This window comes from Gopherus flavomarginatus, chromosome 1, assembly GCF_025201925.1.
Source record: "Gopherus flavomarginatus isolate rGopFla2 chromosome 1, rGopFla2.mat.asm, whole genome shotgun sequence".
NCBI lineage: Eukaryota > Metazoa > Chordata > Testudines > Testudinidae > Gopherus > Gopherus flavomarginatus.
This window is the reverse complement of record NC_066617.1, coordinates 126,978,276-126,993,471: the sequence shown is the minus strand read 5'-3', so window position 1 is coordinate 126,993,471 and position 15,196 is coordinate 126,978,276. Positions and strand designations below refer to the sequence as shown.

General features: G+C 38.7%; 1 protein-coding gene across 2 annotated transcripts in view; it reads right to left on the bottom strand.

Moving 5' to 3' along the window:
- C2CD5 (C2 calcium dependent domain containing 5) overlaps positions 1-15,196 on the bottom strand; it is a 109,210-nt gene that overhangs the window by 15,031 nt on the left and 78,983 nt on the right. For both annotated transcript variants that reach the window (XM_050968788.1, XM_050968779.1), the window contains 5 exons: positions 11,844-11,905; positions 10,844-10,942; positions 10,301-10,390; positions 8,013-8,100; positions 6,315-6,401 (listed from right to left, as the gene is read on the bottom strand). In XM_050968788.1, coding sequence (XP_050824745.1) covers positions 6,315-6,401; positions 8,013-8,100; positions 10,301-10,390; positions 10,844-10,942; positions 11,844-11,905 — 426 coding nt within the window. The remainder of the gene's footprint in view (positions 1-6,314; positions 6,402-8,012; positions 8,101-10,300; positions 10,391-10,843; positions 10,943-11,843; positions 11,906-15,196) is intronic.

The following is a 15,196-nucleotide window of genomic DNA, read 5'->3' as shown; positions in this document are numbered from 1 at the left end:
AGATGTCATGGATCTGTCTCACTCTTTCTTCTACATTTATCTGAGAGCACAAGAAGTGTTCTGCTCAAATTATAGAAGACTTCATAAAACATTTTAGAAGAAAGGTTTGCTTAGCTGAACTCATCTACAAATGGTTACTTGAGAGGCAATACTGAATTCAGCCTCCCACTTTTTGCTGATTTTTAAAAGAAATTGTGACTCTCAGATGAGATACTGGAAACAAGGTACAGCCTTTCTCTCCTCCTTATATATATCTATAATTTACTGAGTAAAAGTCTGAACTGTTTGTATTGTCCAACTTCCAAAGTTCATATATCAAGAACTAGATGCCAAAGAGTCATAATAGTTTAAAAATCCATGAGTTTTTTGGCACAGTTAAGCAAGGCCCTCCACTCAACTTGATGGCATTTCTATCTGTCGGTCTGTAAGGCTGATTCCTATTGGGATGAGAGGAAAATCAGGGCCACAGCTTAATATGCAGGTCTCGCTCATAGGGCGTGTCATAAACAGATAGCTAAGGGTTAATGTCTCTTTCACCTGAAGCACCTGACCAGAGGACCAATCAGGAAACCGGATTTTTTCAACTTTGGGTGGAGGGAATTGAGTGTCTTTGTCTTTGTTTTCTGGCTGCCTGCTTTCTCTGAGCTTTGGAGAAGTAGCTCTACTTTCTAGTCTTCTGTTTCTAAGTGTAAGGACAAAGAGATCAGCTAGTAAGTTATATGGTTTCTTTTCTTTGGTATTTGCATGAATATAAGTGCTGGAGTGCTTTGATTTGTATTCTTTTGAATAAGGCTGTTTATTCAATATTCTTTTAAGCAATTGACCCTGTGTTGTATCATCTTAATACAGAGAGAACATTTGTGCTTATTTTTTCTTTCTTTTTATATAAAGCTTTCTTTTAAGACCTGTTGGGAGTTTTTCTTTACTTCAGGGAAATTGAGTCTGTACTCACCAGGGAATTGGTGGGAGGAAGAAATCAAGGGGAGATTTGTGTGTTGGATCGCTAGCCTGATTTTGCATTCCCTCTGGGGGAATAGGAAAGTACTTTTTGTTTCCAGGATTGGGAACGGAGAGGGGGAGTCCCTCTGTGTAGTTTCACAGAGCTTGTGTCGGTGTATCTTTCCAGGAGCACCTGGAGGGGGGAAGGGAAAAAGGATTATTTCCCTTGGTTGTGAGACTCAAGGGATTTGGGTCTTGGGGTCCCCAGGGAAGGTTTTTCAGAGGGACCAGAGTGCCCCAAAACACTCTAATTTTTTGGGTGGTGGCAGCAGGTACCAGGTCCAAGCTGGTAACTAAGCTTGGAGGTTTTCATGCTAACCCCCATATTTTGGACGCTAAGGTCCAAATCTGGGACTAAGGTTATGTCAGGGCGTACCACTCAGACTACCATAAGAAACAGAGTACGCAACTCTCTACTTAAAAAAATTATAAATTTAGGACTCTTATTCTTTCTTCCTAAGCTTTCAGGGTGCATTCAGGTCACACTTCCAAACTTTTCTCCACAATCATGAGGTCTAGGAACTTATTTCTTTAAAAACAAAAGCAGAGATACTCATGTACTCACAGGATTCCAGGAACTGGGCTTTAAGTAAAACCATCAACTACCACGAGTTTCATGATTAAATCGAGAGGGCTGGTAACATGGCTACTATTAAGATTACTTATACCAGGGCCTTTCACCAAACAGTAAATGCTGCAGAGGCTAAGGCCCAGATCTTGCAAGGAAAACCATGTGGGCAGACTCTGGCAGCATGTTGGAGAGCTCAAGTCCACCTATATTGTCCTTGCACGATCAAGGTGTAGTTATCGAACAACTAAACTATTGTACTTTCATCTGACAGTCTCGCCACAGTTTTACAAAAGTCATCCAGGTCTCTCCTATGAAACCTGCATTTCCAGTCTGTTAAAAAACAGTCACAGTTATAACAGATAGCACTTTTAAAATCTGATCATAGCTAAATGGGTTATCACTGGTCTCTGGCTACTCGGAATGGCTACATGAAATAGCTAGCACAGTATCACATGGAGCCACAATACTCACTGCTTGCTAGAGTTGTTAGCAGTGGTGCAGCTTAACTGGTACTGAAACAGAGTTTAATTACAAGTCTAGACCTGGACACATCATGTTTCTTTTTGAAAAAGACTTGTACACAATCTGACTTTGCCTACACTTGCAGTTACACTGTGCTCCAACTTTGATTGAGCTGCACTCGTTACTGACACCCATTGTCAGCAACGGGTAATTTTCATAATGTAGGATAGTCTTATCAGAACCAAACTACAGATTGACTTTCTGTACTATCTTAAATAAATCAAATTATAAATAATACAATTTCTGGGACTACTAGGTCTGTGGATTTTTTTTTATTTACACTGATCATAGCTTCTTTTCTCTCTTTCAAGTATAAGAACAATAACAGTAAAGTAACTCAAATTCATACTAATATTTACTTATATAAATTGTGCTGGTTTTAAAACATCTGCTGCATCTTAATAGGGCACTCAACTTGACATTTTAAACAAATTCTCTAATTTTAAGAAATTCACATTTCTGAATTATTACCCTTTAAATACTAGAACATATGTATTTTAAATGTATTTTTAAAGTTGTATTAAGATGCTCCTATTTCCCTGCTGATGTTCTGAAGAGTCTTCACAGCAAGGGAGAGTGGGTGCGACCAAGAGCCCCCTCTTGCCCCTCCATTCACATACCTGTCTGTTGGCCAGCATCTTCAGCAGCAGCATCGAAGTATGACCTCTCAACTTCTAAACTACTCCAGGACCTATACTGGAGACCTAATAAGTCAAGGACCACTTCTTCCTTTACTCTCTAGAGATCTGAGTAGAGAAGAGGGCTTCACAACCCCTTCCCTGGCTGCTGTTGCTCCCTAACCTGGTGCAGGGAAGATAGAGGCTCAACTGCCCCACTTCCATGCTCCCATTGCTACCAGACACATTCAGGATTATAGGAGAGGAAGAACAAAGTGCCCAAACTCTGTCAGGGTTCCAGGGACTGAAAGGGGCTCCCACTGTTCACAGACCGCTATGAACCCCAGAACATGTGATGGGTCTCTGGGAAAAGGCCTCCACTCAGTCTTCTGGACCCAAACTCTGCTGCTGTTACAAGTAAACATCCTCTTGAAAGGCCTAGGAAAGAGCATGTGCTCCCTGCCACAGAGTTGCATGAGAGTACTGCCATCAAGCTAGTATGAGAGATAGGACAAACAACTGACCAACAAAACAATGAAATCAGATATACAAAAAATGCCACCAAATGAACAATTTAAAAGTGAAAAAGAGAGAAACATGTTCTTTGCATTAACTTTTCAGTTATACTAATATTAGGTTTTACTTTACCAACATTAGATCAAGATGACTGTGTGTCCCTTTAATGTACTGTGGTGGTGGCAGTAACAGTAGTAACAACAACATACTGAAGCCATAAATTGTATTAGGAAAGCTTTAAAATGAGATAATATATAAAAGTCTGCAGGCTATTATGTGAATATGAGTCGTTGCAGACTTCTGCTGCAGGGATGATAAAAGCACTCTTTTTTCATTAGTGCTTAATATACCAAAAGATTCTGTGCCAGTATACTAAAGCTAATGATAATCTCCCAGAACAGTAAGTAAAATATGGGGGATCATCATCAGAGTAGCTAATTTACTTTTGAGATAGTTATATAATTACTTTGATACCCTGATGCCTATAGGTAAACAGTCAAAAGAGATTAAATAACTGTCTAGTTAAAGAAGATTCCAGAAGAGTGTACTGTACAATATAACAAAATGTGAAGAGCACTGACACCGGTGATTTACTTACACACGAACAGACTACCCTCTACTGGGCAGTGGCTAGTATGCAAATAAGTGTTCTAGTATTACTAGAGTGAAAAGATACTGAAGACTCACTAATACTACAGTGAGTTAACACTGAAATCCATATTGAAAGAAGGCTAGTTTGTGCAATAAAATAATGGAAACCAAGAAAGTGTCACATCAGGGATGTCATCACGCTTAATTTAATGGAGAATTAAGAGAGCCAGTTACCAAAACAATGAATGTAATCTTTGGAGAATGGTCTCCTGCTGCCACACAAATGACGAAGGTTTCACCTCTCCCTTCACTGTGATTACAGTTGGGGAGAGAGGGTTGAAGGGAAAAAAACCAGAGGTGGACATGGTTATGCCGGGGTTTTCAACTGTTCTTCCTGTATAACTAGCTGAACTGTTAGAGCATTGACTCTCAAAGGCATGAGAGATCTAGGGCACTCAACCATGGACACCAGAATACTTGGAAGGCTAAATAATACTCAATGCCTTAGTAAAACAAACGAAGATAACTTTGAAATATCCATGTGGAGTTTAAAATAAAGGGAAGCATCTCTGTTTTGCACAGAATTTGTATATGTATACCAGACCTTCCACAGAATCACAGAAACATAAGGGAGAAAGGGACCTCAAGAGGTCATTTAGTCCATCCCCTACACTGAGACAGGATTAAATATATCAAGTCTGTTCTTAAAAACGTCTAATGACAGGAATTCTTCAACTTCTCCAGATAACCTGTTCCAGTGCTTATCTATCACGTGGGCTGGTCCTTAAGGGACAGAGGTGGTCAAGTATCCATCTTAACTGCGGAATCCATTAAGGAGAATGAGCAAACCCAGATCTACCCGGGGAAAGATAATTGTTTAACTAGCTGAGTGGCAATTAACTAGTTAAAGAACATGGTGGCCTTATAAAGAGTTATGATGGCTCAGAAAGGAAGTCAGAGCTCAGAGAAATGCTCCTAAGCAAAGGGCTTCCCAGGGTGATGGAGCTCACCAGGGAAGGAAAAAAAGTAAGAGTGCTACTTGCAGGAACAGGATCTCAAAGGGAAGACCTGTGAATGCCAAGCCCTTGCAAAACCCGGTCCCAGTGGGATGACCTCAACAAGTAACAGTAAGAACTCCAGATCACAGAGGAATTATATGCTGTTCCAGAAAAGGGTTGCTGAGGTTTAAACTCTCTGGGTACACTGAACCCAGATGGAGAACTCTTCCTCAGCTGATAACAAGAGGCCCTGGGTCAAAAGGGCCCCATTTGCAAGAGCCTGGATGGAGGATGCAGATGGACTTAAATTGGGTTGATGGACTAAGGGTAACTCTGCCCCTTCCTCCATCACCCTCTGCTTCCCTACCCCCAGCTAGAATGCTGAGGCAGAGGCTAATCTGCAGAAACATGTTCTAACTTTGGATTAAATAAACTATATATTTGAAAGGGCACCATTCTCTCTCTATATATACACCTCTACCTTGATGTAACGCTGTCCTCAAGAGCTAAACAAATCTTACTGCGTTATAGGTGAAACCGCGTTATATCGAACTTGCTTTGATCTGCCGGAGTGTGCAGAACAATGGTGAAACCTCTTCTTTTATAGCATATGTGATGTTATACAACAGGTAGAAGAGGGAGCTCTCTCATCATTCAAAAAGAAATGTTCATAATAAACAATGATCTCCTTCGTTTACTAAACTTATTTCATTCCAAAACAATTTGGGCCACAGTCTCAGCTACTATACGTGCTGAAGTAAATGGAACTGATTTATAGGAGCTGCCAATCTGGCCTTTAACACACTTATACAAGAGACACTTCATCCATTATTGAAATGCAGCCAGCTTTGGAGTAGAATGCAATAGCTGTTTAACAATGGAAAGAACCACTAAACAAGCAATATAATAGCCATTTGTCAGGGAAACTTAAGTTTCCTTTCACTTGCTCCCTCTTAAGTAATGAACATCCTTTATTTAAAAAATTGTTCAAGGAAAATCATAAGCCGTTTTTCTCAGCCCAACAGTCAAAGTTCACAGGATAAAACATTCTTTGCCACGAATAAACTGAGAGATGCATTTTATTAACGTTATTTGAATTTCTGAATCTGGTATTGTGGGCAGTCATTTTACATGTGCAACTTGAAGAAACAAGGCAGCACGGGACAGGGCGACAGAAGTCCAATAAACTAAATGCTGCACAGGGACAAAGGTTCCACTTATGATGATTTAAATACAGTAAATGGAGCAGTAGGTGGAAAATTCTTATTAAGTAACAAGTGAGAGGACAAAGAAAGGGGAGAGAAGTGTGCTAACCAATCCTTCTTATCTAATGCTTGAGAAATCTGACTGAAGGGCAGAGCATTTCATTACATCTGAGGTAGCACAGAATGTCAAAGCATGGTACATAGCTGCTTTCAAGAGAATACACTCCACCAGCAATGAGGGAGCAAGTGAGTGGAACACCATATAGGATTATTTTTTTCTTTTCATTTAACCAACCTTTAGCTGGTGAGAATGGCTGAGAAACAAGAGGATCAGAGCAAAGTTCCAGTGGAAATTGTAGCTGCTCTTCATTGTCTGTAGAGGCTTCAACAAAGAAGAAATACACATACATTAAACAGATATTTAACCGGAAACCTCAAATCTTGAAAATATAAATAAGCACTACAGATTTAATTTAGTAAGGACTGACTAGAACACATTTATTCAACATAAATACATAGTGATGGACTTTGAATGCAGATAAGCAATTAGATGTTTGCTAATAAATACAGCTGCAAAACTACTTGGACAGAATCTGAATTCCACTCAATTCCTTGACTTAAATAGGAATATTTTAGGAAAAGCAACCCAAGTGCTTTAGGTCTGCCTTAACTGAGTTAATTGTATCCAATAGTAGTTTTCTCTTATATTTTATCTAATTAAAAATCCCTATTGATACCTCGTTCTTCTATCTATTTCAGGGGTTGGCAACCTTTCAGAAGTGGTGTGCTGAGTCTTCATTTATTCACTCTAATTGAAGGTTTCGCGTGCCAGTAATACCTTCTAAAAATGTTAAAATTTTCTCTTTCTGTTAAGTCTATAACATATAACTAAACTATTGTTGCATGTAATGTAAATAAGGTTTTTTAAAATGCTTAAGAAGCTTCATTTAAAATTAAATTAAAATGCAGAGCCTCCCAGACCAGTGGCCAGGACCCGGGCAGTGTGAGTGCCACTGAAAATCAGCTCGTGTTCCGCCTTTGGCACACCTGCCATAGGTTGCCTACCTCTGATCTATTTAGTGCTAGTGAAAGAAGCTGGATAGGCCTGGACACTTACATTCACTATCCACACAAGATTAATAACACAGAGGCAGAAGAAAGCCCCCTCAACCCGCCAGTTAATGATTTGAATGCTTTCAAACATAGCTTCAAAGGGCCATTTCTAGAGGTGAGAAAAGAATTCAAACCTCCAAGCTCAGTCCATTTTTGCAGAGAGGATATCAATTGTGACCTGAACTTAACACTTCAGTGCCAGGAACCATACTGAAATTATCAGTTTAATTCACATAGGCTATTGAACTGATCTATTTTCAGTTACTATTGAACTGATCTAGATTTAAACCAGTACACTTGAGGTCCATTGCTCTGTAGCCCATTATCAACCTCCATCATTAATATTTTAAATAAAGTCGACCTAAATTTCTTTACAACATGCATTTTTCTTCACTTTAGCATGCATGCTCCTTAAGCAAGGTCATACATAAATTGCATAAATCTTCTATACTCCCTTCAGAATGTTTTTACACATCACAGAGTTCCAAAGAAGTCAGTTAGCCTAGTTTTCTAACCATTGTGAATAATGAATTTCCTAAAATCTTGTAAAAAGATTTTGCAGTTTATAAGAATAAGCACAAGAATTCCATGATAAACACGTCCTTTTTTCCAAAGCACAATGGCAGCAGAAAAATGCATGAGTAGACCACTCATTCTTTAGAATCCATTAAAAAGTTTGTTTACAAAACTGGAGCATGGAATAAGGCTAAAAATTTCTTTCATATAGTTGCAGGTCTGTTGACTAGAGAGAGTTCTCCAGTGAAGAAGTGTGTGGTTGAATTGATAAACTAAAAATGATATCATCCACTACACAGTAAACATCTTTCCTATATAAATGATTATCAAGAATTGATAATTTCACCTCCCTCAAAATGCTTACCCCTTTGCAATGTTTTTTCTACAGGGACTTTACTGGTTTGTAAAGCCTGATTTTTGTCAAATGTTATTGCAACCGCTGTGACTGTGACCTGCAATCAAAAGATACAGTACGTATTGTTAGTATAAAATCTCTCTTGTACAATCTTCCAAAAGCTTTGCCAAAATTAACATTCTGCTATGGGGAAAATTTACATCATGCACATTATTGGAAGTAGAAATAAGTTGTTTATTTTTTAGCAGCACTTACATTTTTATTAACTATATTCAAGGTGCTGTCTTGTGAGCAGAGATACCTATGAAATGCCATAACCCACTAATGGCAATGTTTAAGACCCTTAATCACAGCAATTAGAAGCCAACAAAATGGGAGTCAATGCTAGAATGAAGAAACACAGCAGATACTATATGAAACAACCTTCCATGGAGGGATGGTCTAAGAGCTGATATTGGCTAGGATCTGTTGTCCAAAGATCCACCTAACATGTCTGAGCCAAGTTTAAAAAAAAAAAATTGTGTCAACAAAACCAAAATATAATTAGGACTTTGTATTTTCATCAATTCTTTGCCTTTCATCAGAGGATTGCAAAGCATCTTATAAATATGAGTTAAGTCTCATTGTACTTTGTGAGGTAGGTAAGGAATATAAAGGAATTTTTTCCCTGCCCACAGAAATGAAGTCACTCTCATTGAAAACAGAGGAGCTGCTTAGTAGCTTACGCCAACAAAACACATGATGTATTAAAAGTGAAGAAATACACAGCATCCTCTTGAAACTGCAAGAAAAAATTAGGTAGCCAAAACAAAGTTACCAAATTTAGAATTTGTAAAGGATGATAGATTAAGCAGCCATATTTGTATTGTATGTGCCATAGAGCGCCTTTAAAGGCAAGTAGTCAGGACCTTCTATTCCATATTTCATTGGAAAGATGGCATTCCGTAAGCACAACCTGCTGTTTCATATAAATAAGGCATCTGTTTCATATAGTAAGACATTTGATATGATCTCGCATGATAGTCTTATCAATAAACTAGGCAAATACAACTTAGATGGGGCTACTATAAGGTGGGTGCATAACTGGCTGGATAACCATACTCAAAGAGTAGTTATTAATGGTTCCCAATCCTGCTGGAAAGGTATAACAAGTGGGGTTCCACAGGGGTCTGTTTTGGGCCCGGCTCTCTTCATATCTTCATCAATGACTTAGATATTGGCACAGAAAGTACACTTATTAAGTTTGCAGATGATACCAAACTGGGAGGGATTGCAACTGCTTTGGAGGATAGGGTCATAATTCAAAATGATCTGGACAAATTGGAGAAATGGTCTGAGGTAAACAGGATGAAGTTAATAAAGACAAATGCAAAGTGCTCCACTTAGGAAGGAACAATCAGTTTCACATACACAGAATGGGAAGAGACTGTCTACGAAGAAGTACGGCAGAAAGGATCTAGGGGTTATACTAGACCACAGGCTAAATATGAGTCAACAGTGTGATGCTATTGCAAAAAAAGCAAACATGATTCTGGGATGCATTAACAGGTGTGTTGTGAGCAAGACAGGAGAAATCATTCTACTGCTCTACTCTGCACTGGTTAGGCCTCAGCTGGAGTATTGTGTCCAGTTCTGGGCACCGCATTTCAAGAAAGATGTGGAGAAATTGGAGAGGGTCCAGTGAAGAGCAACAAGGATGATTAAAGGTCTAGAGAACATGACCTATGAAGGAAGGCTGAAAGAATTGGGTTTGTTTAGTTTGGAAAAGAGAAGACAGAGAGGGGACATGATAGCAGTTTTCAGGTATCTAAAAGGGTGTCATAAGGAGGAGGGAGAAACTTGTTCATCTTAGCCTCTAAGGATAGAACAAGAAGCAATGGGCTTAAACTGCAGCAAGGGAGGTTTAAGGTGGACATTAGGAAAAAGTTTGTAACTGTCAGGGTGGTTAAACACTGGAACAAAACTGCCTAAGGAGGTTGTGGAATCTCCATCTCTGGAAATATTGAAGAGTAGGTTAGATAAATGTCTATCAGGGATGGTCTGGACAGTATTCGGTCCTGCCATGAGGGCAGGGGAGTGGACTTGATGACCTCTCGAGGTCCCTTCCAGCCTAGAATCTATGAATAATCAGAGGGAGAGTATGAACAGTTGAATGAACAACACATTTTGTGGCACATAGTTCTTCCTTTAAGCTCCTCCAGCACACTAGTAACTCAATGTAATCTAGTTTATTTTGCAAGATCTAATGTAATCAGAAAACAAAGTGGCATTAATAACAAATTAACAAAATTAGTTACCTGAATTACTTCATCCTCTGGAAGAGCCACTGTAAAATTTACGTGACAAAGGCAGCAGGGAATCATAGATCGCAGCTTGAAATATAGACTCTGTTTAATACAATACATTATTTGTGTTATTCTAAAAAAATGTTAATTCTGTATCGGTTTATTCTGGAAAGTCTGGATTTCTTTTTTGCAGTAAAAATAATTATCCTATTATTTTTCTCTTATTTGAGACTCAATTAGTGATTTCATTTGAGGTTTAAAGGTTTATGGTTTGTTGTCTGCTCTGTGCAAAAGCTTAATATTGTTATTTTTATAACATGCTAAGTCAAAGATTTTATTCTCATTTGATGTGTCTCAGGAGCTATTAACATCATATCTAGCATTTTAAATATTTGTAGAGCTACTCAGGAACTAACTATAGATGCAACCTAAAACAAGTCTATAATTTTGAAAGGCAAGTCTAAAGAAAATACGAAGTGTTGTTTGCAATGTAACCTACATTCCATGTTACCGCTATTTAAATAAATACATACATCTGGAAACTAGAATTCTTACCTTAAGCAGATTCTCACAGAGATCATTAAAGTTCTTGTTAAGTGTTTGATTTGTCAGGTTAATGTTGCTTAACCTGGATACTCTTACTGAGGTGAACATCTAAAACAGAAACATAAAAGTTTACATCTTTATCTTCTTCAATTTTAAATCTATATGTTGCAACACTGGGAACAAAGCAATTGATTAAAGACATTAATTAGCATTAGAGGTCACGATGAATGAGAAAGAAAGAGGACGAAGAAGAAACAAAAATGACAGCCTATGATCAGATACTGGAGGAATGTACTTGTCCTTTATGAAATTTTACAAACAAAAGAAAACTATACAAAGAACTGTATATCAATATATAAAATAATTAGTGACAAAGTAGTGCTGTGGAAAAAAGGGAATGCTGTATTTTTTTATTTGCCTCACATATAAGAGTGTGTGTGTATATATGTGGACAGAGAGAGAGAGAGAGAGATAATCTAGCATTAATATTTTGTGAGAGCATGTGAGAGAGACAGAAAGTGTGTCTCTCAAAAAAAATACAACTTTAAAACAAACAAACAAACAAAAGTTTAGGTATTAAACCTCATCTGGGACTTTGAAAGCCAGGCCAGGTTCTTACCATGTCACTCAACAGCAAACCAGGTTCTGGGGGGCAAATCATACCCATAATTACACCCATGCAACCCCTTTACCTTGAAAGGAATTGCCCAGGTATAACTACGTGGATCTTCTAAAAACTATTCTGTTGACTATGCACAACTTAGCTCACACTTTCTTGGCTGAACTGATTCTGCAATGCAATGGGAGTATAAAGCAATAAACACATATTTTTGTCACAACTCAGTTATATCAGTTTAAACAAAAGGAATGAATACGTTGAATTAAGGGGGTATCATTTTTAATTTATTTTTCAGAGTACAACTACTCTAAAATCTATTGCAATGTCAACAGCATACTTGTATACAAGTTTGGTTTTAAAGGGTCTTTTTGTTTTTAAAAGCCACTTTACCTGTATATCAGAAGTCCAGTTATTTATGCCAGGCATAATTTCTGTGTTACAACTGTAAAAACCTGTTAAAGAAAATAGTCACAGAATTATATAATGTGCTGTGCACGAAGTAGTGCACAGTTTGGCAAAAGTTAAATTAACTTTCCACAGTACTTTTTTCAAATGTTGCTATGCACAAATTTAAAAACAAACATACAGCAGCACTACAGGAATATACCAGCATTCTAAACATAAGGTATTTCATAATATAGAACAAAGATTAAATATATTTTCTGCAAAAACCAATATAGCAGCAAAAATGTGAAGCATTAATAAATAAATATTCTTAAAAGTATAAAGCCTCATTACTATAATGTGTATATTAATCTTTTTTCATTTGACAAAAAACGCCTCACAAAGCAAGACAGTCAGACCCAGAAGAGTAACCCTAAAGGGATATTGCACGGCAAGTCAGGATAAAGTGTTATAAAGTTTTCTTTTCACCATTTGTTTTTTAGAGTGCAAATACTTGTAATAAAAAATAAAGTAAGCACTGTACACTTTGTATTCTGTGTTGTAATTGAAATCACTATATTTAAAAAATATAGAAAAACATCCAAAAATATTTAATAAATTTCAATTGGTATTCTGTTGTTTAAGAGCGTGATTAAAACTGCAATTAAGCACGATTAATTTTTTTTTAGTTAACTGCGTGAGTTAACTGCGATTAATCAACAGCCCTAATTATTTAGGAGATTCAAAATCTGTTTTGTGAAATGTAATAATCACTGGGATAATCTGTTTATCACCTTGCATAATATACACAGAATCCTCAATTATAACAAATGAATAGTTCTGGAAATGCTTGATTTTTTTTCCACACCAGGATTCTTTTTCATAAATGTTGCCATTGTTTGACTGTTATATAAATATGATCACAATATGGTATATTTAATAAAAAAAATTGTGGCTTTCAAATAAAACTCTGTATTTCATGAAAGCTATACTGAAAAGAAATTTAGAACAAGTCCTGCAACTGCATGTCAAAGTTCATACATGAGTGGATACTATGGATATCATGAATGTAAGCAAGCTGGAAGGCATGATAAAAGAAGTTTATGTGTAACAAGATGAAGATGACATTTCATATTTATGAAGAATAATTGCCATTATTTTCTACAAGGCTATTCTTGAAAGCTAAAAGGTGAGTATGTTGTAACTAGCTGTTTGCTATTAAAATTAAGTTTTTAATGTAGGTGGGGCCTTGAGTACTGAAGTTCCATGAGGAGCAATGTACTCTTGGTTCCTGGATCCTATAGTAAGGAAATTGGTCTTAAAGAATTCTATTTTAAATATATATTTCTGTATCAATTATATCGTTATTACACATGAAGAAAGAAAATTTGAACTAATGGAGATTGGTATAACAAAGAAGAAAAAAGAAAACCAATCTGAATTTTGAAAAACAAATAAGTGCTGTTTCAAACAATATAAGGAAAATACAAGTTCTTGGAAAAGAGACATTGAAACCAGAAAAACAAACGAACAAACAGATGGTTTATAAGTGAGAATAAAAAAGTAGGAATGATTTTTTCCAAAGAAGAAACTATCACAATCTTGTAGCAGGTAGCACATTATGCAATATATACATTATTAAAACAACAACAACAATGTTGCTAAATAATAAACATAGACCACTAACATCTCATATGAAGTTCTAGCATCAATTCTGCTGTTGTTGGCATCCTTTCGTATGTGAGAGAATTGCAAACTGTGATGTAGATCAGTGGTCTCCAATCTTTTTACACACAAGATCATTTTTTTAACTGAAGTGCAACCCAGGATCTCTCTCATCCCTTCCCTGAAGCCACGCCCACTCCATCCCCTCCACCCTCTGTTGCTTGCTCTCTCCCACCCTCATTCACTTTCACTGAGCTGGGGCAGGGGGCTAGGCTCTGGGCTGGGGCCAAGGGGTGTGGAGGGGGCTCCAGGCTGAGCCTGGGGTTGGGGTGAAGAGTACAGGCTCTGGGAGGGAGTTTGGATGCAGGAGGGGGCTCCAGGCAGGGGTGGAGTGTTGGGGTTCAGGAGGAGGTATGGGGTGCTGGCTCTGGGAGGGAGCTCAGGGCTGAGGCTGGGTTGCAAGAGGGAGTATGGGTGTTGGCTCTGAGAGGGGCCTCAAGGCTGGGATGTGGGGTTCCACCGGGTGGCATTTACCTCGGGCAGTGGTGCAGTGGGGCTAAGGCAGGCTTCCTGCCTGCCCTGGCCCCACACTGCTCCCGGAAGCGGCCAACATGCCCCTGTGGGAGGGGCACGTGGCTCTGCACGCTGCTCCTGCCTGCAAGCACCAACTCTGCAGATCCCATTGGTCACAGTTCCCCGTTCCCGGCCAACGGGAGCTGATGGGGTAGTGCTTGCAGGCAGTAGCAGCGAGCAGAGATCCCTGTTCCTATCCCCATCCTCTGCCCTCAGGGGCGTGCTGGCCACTTCCGGGAGCGGCACATGGCCAGGGCAGGCAGGGAGCCTCTGCTTTAGCCCCACCAGACTTTTAGCAGATGGAGATTGTAGTCGAAATGCAGAGGCTCCAGGATTGATCAGTCAATTGCAATCTACCAGTTGGTGACCACTGATGTAGATGGTTTGCAATGTCTCCTACGACTGAATAGTCCAATCCAAGATTTGCATGATCTTTAGCAGTTATTGCAAGTGTATGTATCTTGGTTGGGAGCGGCTTGCTTCCTATGGGCTCTTTTCTCTTCAAGCTGTAGGAGCCAGCTCCTGTCATGGACTTTGATACCCTGATGGAGACGGCACCACTTGTTACTATCACTTGCCAAGATTTCCCAGAATCAATTCCAAATTCCTTCATATCTCACTTGCATGCGTCTTTATAGCAAAGCTTTGGGTGTCCTGTTATTCTTGTTCCCTCTGATAGCTCTCTGTATAGAATGTCACTGGGTATGTGTTCATCTTCAAACCTACTCAGATGGCCCAGCCAGTGCAGTCGCCTTTGCATGAGCAAGGCTGTGACACTTGGTAATTTTGCCCTTCGAAGAAACTCTGTGTTGGTGACTTTATATTGCCATTTGGTGTTGAGCATGAGGCGTAAACAGCATAGGTGGAAACCAATTAACCTTTTCTCCTGATGAGCATAAGTTATCCTGTTTTTTCACCATACATGAGAGTGCTGAGGATGCAAGCTTGGTACGCTAGCATTTTGGTCTTGATAGTAAGTTTTGAGTTGCTCCATGCTCTTTTAGCCTGCTAAAGGTGATGGCAGCCTTTCCAATGCAAACATTTAGTTCTTCATCCAGTGAGAGGTTGGTGGTCATTGTAGAACCTATATAGCTGAACCTTTGGACTACTTCTAGCTGGCT